Here is a 10,717-nt window from a genome sequence, read left to right on the forward strand (position 1 = left end):
AGACTGTCCCTGACTTTTATTAATCGTGATAGCAAAGGCCACAGATATAGGAAGCTGCCTTCTCCTCATCTTGAATGGTAATTTATTGTCTGATGGAGTAATAGACAGTCTAGGAACTATAACAACTTCCCCAACTCTCTTTCCTGTAATAATTCTTGCTTTCACACAGAATTCACACATATCTATAATCTGCAATCTAGTTACATTCATCAGACCTCCAACATTATCAATGTTCCTCAGCGACATGACAGGGCATCCAATTTTCAACCTAAGATTATGATTTGGTAAGCATGATACCTTGATACTGTTCAAAAAATCTGGTGTGAGAGCCTGATCATTAACGGAACGTGTATTAGATGGGTCGATGCTGTCTGAGCTCAAATATGTTCTCTCTTCACCTGCGTATTTTAAAAAATGTAATCTGTTAATAGTTTATAAATAGGAATAATAAGAAAATATAAATTCTTACTAACCCTCGAGCTTATCCAACATATGCTGATTTATATTGTTCACATCCTCATTTGTCGGACAAAGAATAGCTCTCTCTTGAAAAAAAAATAGGATCCTTCTGCTGCTGTAGAGCTGCTGTATCTCCATATATTTCATGGCTGATTGATTCTATGGGATCGTTGGCATCCATAATAAGAAATTCATCCGGGATAGTGATTAGTGCATCACCTTCATTAGGCTCACCAGCAACTCCATCTCCAACATCCAATATCCACTTAGAAAATGATTCAAGTTCCTTCAACTCTTCCGGAGTCATATTAGTCGACAGCAACCTCATGTTCTTTGTTAATCTGAGCACTTTGCAATGTTTCCACAAATAGGAGTAATTTAGCGAATTCAACACAATCTCAGGCCTCGAGCCACCATTTATAACAGGCAGCACTTGCCTAAAATCTCCACCTAATACAACAACTTTCCCAGCAAATGGCTTCTTTTCTTTAATCCTCATAATGTCTGCTAAGATCCTATCGAGTGACTCAAAACAGTGCTTGCTCATCATCGGTGCTTCATCCCAAATAATCATAGAGGCTTCTTTAACCAAATTAGCAGCATCTGTCCCTGGTGGCAAATTACAAAAAGAGTACTCATCTGGATTGATTGGTATACCGAATCTAGAATGTGCAGTCCTTCCTCCTTGTAACAGAAGGGAAGCAATACCACTTGATGCAACATTCAACGCAATCTCACCTCTGGATCTAATAGCAGCAGATAATAATCTCCACAAAAACGTCTTCCCAGTACCACCAAATCCATAAACAAAGAAAAGTCCACTTTTTTTTTCCGTAACAGCATCAATAATCTCCTTGTAGATCTTCTTTTGCTCATCAGTCATTTTCAAAACGTCCCTATCATGCTCTTCTCTTAACTTATCACGGTTGTAACTCAGCTCATCCGTGATCAAAACGTTTTGTAAATCAGGAGCATCGCAGAAGGGCTTTGGCATCTTATCCCAATTTGACAGAGAAGTTCCATTAATCTTCAAAAAAATTTCAATCTCCAATAGAGCTCCTTCTTTTTTGTCAGCATCACTTAAACATAGATCTGTAGAAAAATTACATGTTAAAAAGGATGCATATGTAAATAATCAAAGCCTAATCTCGACTGATAAATAAAGCAAAAGATAAGATAAATAACCTTGTTTGTTCAACCGTTTTCTCAGCCTATACTCAATGTCTTCTGAAAGAAACTCCCATGTATTTTCCCAAACTTTTTCTGGCATTGATAAGGTCATCGACATGAGCATAACAGCAAATAAATGTCGCAGACAGGCTGCAGAACTCGTGAAGCTTGACCTGACTATATCATCAATGTATTCTTGGTCATCTTCTAATAAACCCCGAGCAAAACAACATTCCTTGAACGAAGGATATAGCACATTATTGAAAGTCCTTATATCTTCAAAACTGGTTGGTCCACGGACAATATTCAGCAATACACGCAGATAATATGCTTCCTCAAACTTCTTGGGTGCATAGTTAATCCTCCCAAGGCAGAAACCCCTTTTTTTTTTTGTAATTTTCTTTCCTTTTTGTTCCAAATAAACATTGTAGGAATTTCAGCTAGAGTCAGCTTTCTAGCAACCTCACTAACCTTATTCAACTCAAACCATGCCATGATATAGGTATTCTGAATCAGCACCCGACTTGTTACTTCCTCAAATGTGTCGTCGTCCTTAAACACTATATTCTGTTTTCCTGGCAAATGAAACTGAATTTTCTCAACAGGCACCGATCTGTAGTGAATTGGAAACTTTAGAGTTCTCCATGCAGATTCACAGGCAGATACATATCTGAAAAATAAAATACTTGTAATTGTCAAAAAGTGAATATTAAAAGCAAATGAAACTTAAAATATGTACCTGCCATCAAAAAAATCTTTAATTTCATTTTTTGTTCTTGATCTCCATTTTGGTTCAACCCACTGTGATCAGATGATCTACTTCTTTCGGCGGTGCAACAGTAACGGTAATCCTATCCTGTCCCTTGTTGATATACTTGAATAAGTATTTGATAGATCCCGACTGATTGCACCACTCAACATTAATATGAGTTTTGAACATAAGCGAAAGAGTTCTGTTATATGGTATAACATATCTATTGTCGCACTTGAAACCTTTTTTCTCAACAAAATGACCATCATCACGTCTACGGTAGATTGGAAATCCCTCTTTATTAACAGTAGTGTTGGACGAAAAAGCCTTCAGAAATTGTTTGGAACATCTTCCGTTCTCCATACACGGTGATTTAGAGTTGACAACACCACAAGGACCATGAATCATCATGTCTTTAACCACTTCATAGAGTTCAGGGTCTTCATCTCTATCTAGAATCTCAGCTGAAATGATCTGGTCAATGTGCTCGGTTGTGAGAATCTTAGAACTTGGATGCATGAATAACAATATGTGAGCGTGCGGCAACCCACGTTTCTGAAACTCAACTGTAAACATCGCTGCACAAAATTTTAAAATTAGGTAATTATAATACTGACAGTCGAAAATACACATATGTGAATAGATCAATCGATAGTAATAGCAATACTTACATGCCAGAGTTTTGCCTAAGAGCTCGCCATCTGTTAAAACTGTCATAAGTGATTCCAACTTCATCTTGAAAACTCTTGAGACAATTTCAGGCCTATCCTCTGCATTCAAATTCCGCAGGGATAGATATCTTGTAATCTCCGGCCATTTTGGATTGCATGTAAACGTGATAAACAACGAAGGGAAACCATAGTGTTTACAAATAGCCATTGCGTCTAGATAGTTATTCTTCATGTATCTCGGTGAATCGGTGAAAGATGCTGGCAAAATAAATCTGGAACCCTGATCATTCATATCAATTTTCCCATCGTTCTCAGACTGTTTGATCGAGTCGTAACTGTCTGACCTCAAACTTTTCTGATTCTGCTTCAAAAAACAGATACCGTTAGTTTCGATAGTTGTGAATGCATCAACCAGAAACTGCTGGAATAATCTTCTTGAGTTCAGAAGAGTCTGGCACTCGCCATCTCTTTCAAAAAGTCGGAAAGCAAACCATTGCCTCATACTTATATCCTTTCTCTTCAATTTCTCAGCAGCAGGAGAATCCTTTTTTTTAATACCGAGTCTGAATCCATCTTCACCATATGAGAAAATAAGGGGATACTGAAGTGCAAGATAAGAAGGATGTATCTCACTAATTCTTTTTAAACTGCCGGATTGTTTTTCCTGTAAAACAATGTCACGCCTGTCCATCTCCAAATTAAAGTCTCCAGGAATTAATACTGCCACCTCAGACGCAGTTGGAGTATCATAAGTCCTTCCATCTTTCTCGCGAGTACTCACAATCCTCATATGGAACTTCTCGTTAGCCTCCATGCTCAATCTTTCCCTTGCCTGCCGAAACTGCTTAACATACGAATTAACATCGTCAAGCACTTTTATTATATCCTCAATAATCTGCTTTCTCAACTCAAGCTTCTTAGCTTTATCTGCCTCTGTCTTGTATTTGCTGAAACAAAAAGAAACCAATAATGATAAACAACACGCCACTGCCAAACAAAAAATTATTTTTATTATTGATGGGTCAATACCTCAGAACAGCGTCTATATCTTCAACTTCGGATTCAATGTCAACAATATAAAGCTGAGAAAACTTAGTGGAGTCACCGGAATCTGGTTTCATACTGCCCATTAAATGGTAGTTTTCCCCTTGCATTGTAAAAGTTTTCGGACCAACACCATTAGGAATAGAGCGATCAACTTTACCACCAAGAGAAGTGAAAGAAAACAGCATGTTCAATGATCTCAAGTTGTTCTGGTAGTACCGACTTTTCGCATCTTTTCCATAAAGCAGTTTTTTGATGACCAAAGGGCTCTCTCTTAACATAGGTAGTGTGACTTGTCCTTGTCCACAACAGATCGAAAAAATTGGATCCTTCTTTGAATTAGTCTTTCTGTCTAAACGTTCACCATACCACAGTTTGGCTTTACAGAACTTGCATTGGAATGTAGGATTACCCTCGTCAACATAGGCTGTAAAACACACAGAGTTTGGTTGGTTAAACTAAAAATTTATATCTTATAAAAAAATACACTTACAGAACTGGTAAGTCAATAATTACCAATTTTTTTCAGAGATGTCTTTGATTGTTTTTTCTTTTTGCTTTCGGCAGAAAATAGTTCCCGCGCTTTAACCTTGTTAATTACTCTTTGAAAATCAAACTTGGGTGAATCCACATCTTTAAATATATACGGTGAATGAGATGAAAGAGAAGTATATGTATCGCTTTCTTCACTGCTCAAATCATATGTCTGAGCATATTGACCTACGTCTGTAACATTTCTCATTTGTTAAATCCCAATAAATTTAACATATAACATCATATTCGTTTTGCATCATAATTTAAAATGGTTTACCTGAGTTCAAAATGTCAGCAATATTCGGCTCATTAGGATGTAAGGTCTCTTTACCGAAACTGCCGCCTAAAAATAAAAGAAGATTACATTAAGCATCTTCAGAATGTTATTACTGTAACAACAGTAACATGATATTTAATAACAACACTTAAGACCACCAAATTTATTTATTCTGGGTGTTGTATGCTGATTCTCCTTTGTATGCTTATCTGTAAAAATTATGTAGATGTGTCAAATACAACTTCTTTGTCTCCTAATCAGTAAATATAATATAAAAGAATTAATAATGTCTACTCTTACTTTTACAGATCGATCTACTGCTAGAAGGCACAAATGGAGATTGCGTTCCTGAGTCAACTCCCGGAGGAGATATATATGGCGATGGCGACTGCGAGTTCTTCAAACTACCATGAGGTACGTTGGTTACATCCTTAAAGACCCTGCCAAAAATAGATTTCAGAGGTATAGACTGATTGCTCGGGGGTGTTCGAATCATTGAGTTAGGGGTAGAATGCATATCTTGAGACTTGTTTACTGAAATTCCAACTCTCGGTAATTGAATATGAGCTGCATCATAGTTTAATTGATCAAAATAGGTCGCGGGCGATGACAAAAAACATTATATAAGGGTTTAAGATTAACCTTGAGATGCTTCCAAATTGTCAGTAACAATAGAACGAAATGTTCCTGTGTTAATCTGAGAGGATAGTCTGAATTGTATCGCTTAGAGCAATGCTGCTTGTAGAGTTCATCTCCCTATTAACTTGCCGTATTGTATTCTTAAGTGACCTGAGGCCCATGGCTGTAAAGCAACAATAACAAATCAAGTGAAAAATGTAGTATGTAATATCTATACAGTTAAAATACGATAATAGTATATAAAACCAACGTCTGATTGGTAGCTCCAAAACAACATTCGATTCTGGTCTGTTCTTCTTGGTAGGATTAACTTGTTCTCCAGTCTCATTGTCTACAACATTAATCAAAGAAAAAGTTATTTATAGTTACTTCTTATACATTATGGCTCTGTTATCAGATATAATTACGTGAGTAAAAAGCATAGTCTAGAATCACAGGAATATATAAACTATTATATTCTGCATAAACAAAAATATACTTGAACTTGGAGTTAAATAGATAAAGGTATATATAGGAAACAACACCATTTTTGTTAGGTACGTTCGTGACATCTTGCAGTACAACGGATTCTTTGCTTTTGTTTTTCTTAGCGCTGTAAGTAGAAGCATTGTTCTCATTGATAATATGTTTCCGTTTCCTTGGCTGAGAGTTGTCTTTCTTAGGATTCTTCATTTTCTCTTAGATGGTTCATTCGAAACAGTCTCGCCCTCTATGATGAATCTGAAATAAGTTGGAACAAAATAGTCTTATTTTTCTTGTAGAGATATTTAGATATGATCTTAGATTGTGTTTGTTTTTCTTGTTTAGATCACATAAATATTGTTAAGATATAATATTAACACTCTGTAAATTAAGAGTATTACTCTTTACTAACAGATTTGTCAACATTAATTCACTTGATATAATATAACATCTAAAATAATATATAGTTTTTAATTGGTGAAATATTCTTAACAATTGCATTGACCTTACACATCATTATAAACGTAAATGATATTATAATATCGATAAGGTATATTATTTTCGGTCCGATTTTTAATAACTGACTATTTTGTTTATCTATGTTATAATAGTTGCTGAATATTACAAATACTGATTTTTTTTTGTCATGAAACCAACAAATAACTTACTTTCTACGACCCTTAAAGCAGTAATCATTTTTCAATGAACAAAAACAGCAATTTATAATACATATCTTACATTAACTGAAAATACAAATTTAGAACAATAACATAGATAAACAAACACAACAACATAAACACTCAGACATCAAACCAACGTACAACAACAGAGTAGCATAGAGGATTACATAGTGCAAGAACTGAAAAAACAAATTTAAACATAGTGCATGGATACACTTACACACAACAACCCCTCCATTTCTTATTCTTCACGGGTAGCAAAGGAAAACCATTGATAAGCTCTTTTGTAGTAGTAACACTCATCACAAACTAAAGTTAAGTCATCCTCGGGATGACAATGTCTCCGTGGTCGAATGTTAACCATCTCCGTATAATCATCCTGATTGTAATTACACGGAATTGAACTTAGGGAGTTCTTGATTCTCTCCCAGCATTGATTGGACCTCGATGGTTTTTCCAGCCATTGAAGTTTATCCATATACTTTCGCCCCTTCCAATAGTGACCACGAACCATCATTAACAAACCGTAAAGAAACGTACCGTCATCATTTTTCCCAATGGAAGCTTGTCGGAAATGTCTCAGGCCTTCACGATGTTCCTCCTCGATGAAGTACTTAAGTATCCCCTCGATATAGTGGGCAACCGGGTTGTCATTCTCCAAACACTTTTCTTTTAACTGAGTGTACTCTAGCATTTCCTGTGGTTTGGCAGCAAAATATCGTAGGTTGAGATTTTTGAAGTAGTTATCCGGATCGGCCTCTGAATAATCGTCGAAATCAGAGTCAATGTCGATTATGTAACCATTGTTAACCGATGAATCTGACACCATCTCTGATGGTTTGTTTTTCTTGGATGAGAGATTTAAAATATTGTTCTTTGTGTTTGTGAAGGTGGAAGTAAAAAGAAATTCGAAAGGATTAAAGAAGTGTTTCTCTCTTTTGTTTCAGGTAGATGGAGGAATTGCAAAATGGGAATAGGGAGACATGCAATATAAAGAAATCGACCAAGCTGATTTGACCAAGTTGATGGACATCATACACTTTATAAAATTGTTGAGCATGGTTAAGTCTTGTCATTGCCAAGGTAAAAAGTTAAACTTTTATTGCATGTCTCTAGATATTCTCAAATGTCAGTTTTCATTTAGGAATCCAAGAATATGAAAAGTTCAAGGAATGAATTTAACATAGAGTTATTATTATAAAATAAAAGAATAAAAGTAAAAAAATTAAAAACATGATAAATAAATCCCAAGGAAAAACAGTTGCGTTTCGTAAACCCTTATTATGAAAGTGAAATAATAAAACCAAATCAATAACATCAAGAAAATCCAGCTCATCATTTGTTGCGGTAGTCACTTTTCTTTAAGCTTAGTTCTTCATTGTTCTTCTTTTCTACTTTGATACTTTTTGTAGGCCGCGTCTTTGATGTGGAGTTGGTGTCTATCAGGTCTCCTAACTCGTATTGTGATCGCTTAGAAGGAGTCTTCGCCAAGCCAGAACTCTCGTCACTGTAAGTTAATAGGGATCCCTGTATAATAGAACAAATCAGCATTTATAGCTAAACAAAATATATAAGTAGATTATAATAGCTACTCGTATTTATTAAAAAATACTTACACATGGAACAAATATAATCTGATTAAAATTACCTCAGAAACAGAATGTGTTGATGCCCCGGTCTCTGTAATAGCATCTGACTGGGAATCAACCATTAATGTGTTGTAGACTGACCACACTTTTAGAACCTTATAAATTTCATATCCCTTACTGATGTTATCTTTTACCACATCAACACCAAACTTAAATGTCTTCCCAACAATATCGATGATACATAGAGGCAACATCTCGGGATCCTCTAGCTTATAAACAAAACAAAGGAATAAATTTATAAATCTAAAAAAAAAAAAACACAAACAAAATACCTCTTCCAATGAACCATCCAAAATTTTTTCAGCTTTAACTCCTAACAGTGGGGAAGCAATCCAATCAAGAAGAAGCAATTTTGTTTCAGCTGTATCATCTTTAACCTTCAAATGCAGCTTAAACCTAAAAATAAAATTCCACATGAATATTTATATCAATTATTATGAAACATTATACATGAACTTGGGACAGAAAACAATACTTTGGTCCAACATTTATCACATTCTGGTTGCACTTTTCACACCAGAATTCAGGTGTATTGTTGATCGGTTGATCTAGATCTTTATAAGTCCTTGTTTGACACAATTCACACCCAAAATAATACCATGCATAGTTGGTATCTATAGCATAGATTGTAGCCACAACCTTACATTTTCCAATCTTCAAAAAAATACACATAAACACAAACAAAATTCAAAATCGCATTATACAGGATCACGATAAATTGAAAACTGGTTTCAAAAATATAATTGAGCTAAAAGAGTGTTTAATTTATACCTGGGTGGAATTCAAAAGCTCAGATACAGTTATATCCTCTGTCTGGTCCAAGTGTCTATTTTTTTTTGAACGTTAGGAAGTGAAAGCTGTTTTCCTTCTTCAGATGTCTCAACCATACTCAAATTATCACCATTAATTTTGAACCTATATATAATTCGAACAATAATGATCTAGTAATATTGACATATAAATACTTATCCAAAAAATTGTATAGGTTAAAAGGGTCAAAAATGTACATTTCTTTAAGCTCCTCGACTTCTTTGATATTGGGATCAAAAATCAATTTCGACGAATCATAAGCATTAGACACTTGGATTTTACCTATAAAAATATTTAATAACAAAGTATTAATTCTTGATACTCAAATCAGAATGCATAACAATCAATTATTTCACCTCTAAATGAACCGAGTTTTGCAAATCGGAGCAAACACACAACAACTCCAAATTGTGCCTCTTCTCTATGAGAATCCATAACTTCAGCAAACTTACCCCACAAACAACATGCAATTCGTTGATCACTACAAAAAGGAGGTTATAATTAGTAAGACCATTAATAAACATATAATATATGAATAATAACATCTATACTTAATGTCTCTCAAGTTGAATTCAATTTTCTTCCTCTCCTTTCCAACACAATTGAGAGTTTGAAGCTCTGAGACATCTATGGTCTGACCAATAATATCTAAAAAAAAATACAATACAAATTAGAATAATGTATAATGACAATAATAAGCAACAAAATTAGATTAAAGTATCTTTATAATATTACCTATCAAAAAATCAGAATCCATTTTACCAGCGAGAACAGAATCAAATGATGCTAATGCAAGGAACATGTCATCGTTTTCCACATCAGATGTCTTGATAATTGTTTGCTTGATGAAAGTGATCTTGTGGATGTTGTTTGTTGGTCTGAAAGTTTTTCCAGCCGGACTGACTTGGAAGTTCTCAACAGTCTTCCATTCACCCACAATACATTCATCCCCCAATGATTTCATATAATTATTCTTGCATTTAGCTTGTATTTTAAAGCCCTGCATGATAACAATGAAAATCACTTTAATGTTTAAATATTGTTTCAAACGAAATCTCACAGAATAGATAAAATAACATGACAAACCACATTCATCTATACTATATACAGTAATCTATGATTAATGTTACAGTAAAAGAACTCTTTAAGGATGATGAATGACGTATACCTTTTTATCAGCAAAGATGATTTCCATACTTTCCCCAAACCCGGTAAATGATGGTTTCCATGTGTGCAGGACTTTCACATTTATCAACCAAGTCCATTTCCACGGCTTGACCTCATCAAGGTAAACACACTTCTTTTTCGAAGACATGATTACAATTGTTTGGAGAAAATGAATGTGAATAACGTGAGGAGAATAATGTACGTATATATAATGTGGGCGAAGGCCGATATAATAGCAAGATCAAATTTGAAATAGTTAGAGAATATATTGTGACGAAACAAACTTATTGAGTATCAAGTTAGTTTAAGTATTTTAAACAGAAATATAGTGGTTTTGGCATATTCGAAAAAGTTGGTTAGTTCAAATTATATTCTTTTGTTTTAATTTAAACAATATTGAATTA

At 34.6% G+C, this 10,717-nt stretch overlaps 2 protein-coding genes across 2 annotated transcripts; both read right to left on the bottom strand.

The window, feature by feature from the left end:
• Positions 1–204: 204 nt before the first annotated feature.
• Positions 205–7,516, bottom strand: LOC108858001 (uncharacterized; the record flags this gene model as incomplete). Its single annotated transcript, XM_056999471.1, has 11 exons — positions 7,228–7,516; positions 5,792–5,876; positions 5,213–5,346; positions 4,907–4,972; positions 4,081–4,522; positions 3,052–3,998; positions 2,616–2,958; positions 2,101–2,299; positions 1,645–1,864; positions 679–1,551; positions 205–398 (listed from the first exon to the last, which is right to left on the bottom strand). Coding segments are annotated over exons 1-11 (3,792 nt in total), but the record flags the coding sequence as incomplete, so codon positions are not given.
• A 506-nt stretch (positions 7,517–8,022) lies between these two features.
• On the bottom strand, positions 8,023–10,461 carry LOC130504865 (uncharacterized). The gene is made up of 10 exons (XM_056999470.1): positions 10,315–10,461; positions 9,909–10,146; positions 9,698–9,794; positions 9,503–9,627; positions 9,344–9,428; positions 9,108–9,162; positions 8,935–8,990; positions 8,609–8,732; positions 8,336–8,545; positions 8,023–8,214 (listed from the first exon to the last, which is right to left on the bottom strand). The coding sequence occupies exons 1-10, from the start codon at positions 10,459–10,461 to the stop codon at positions 8,023–8,025; spliced, it is 1,329 nt and encodes a 442-aa protein (XP_056855450.1).
• Between the last annotated feature and the right edge of the window lie 256 nt (positions 10,462–10,717).

Source organism: Raphanus sativus, unplaced genomic scaffold, assembly GCF_000801105.2.
Source record: "Raphanus sativus cultivar WK10039 unplaced genomic scaffold, ASM80110v3 Scaffold1842, whole genome shotgun sequence".
Classification (NCBI taxonomy): Eukaryota; Viridiplantae; Streptophyta; class Magnoliopsida; order Brassicales; family Brassicaceae; genus Raphanus; species Raphanus sativus.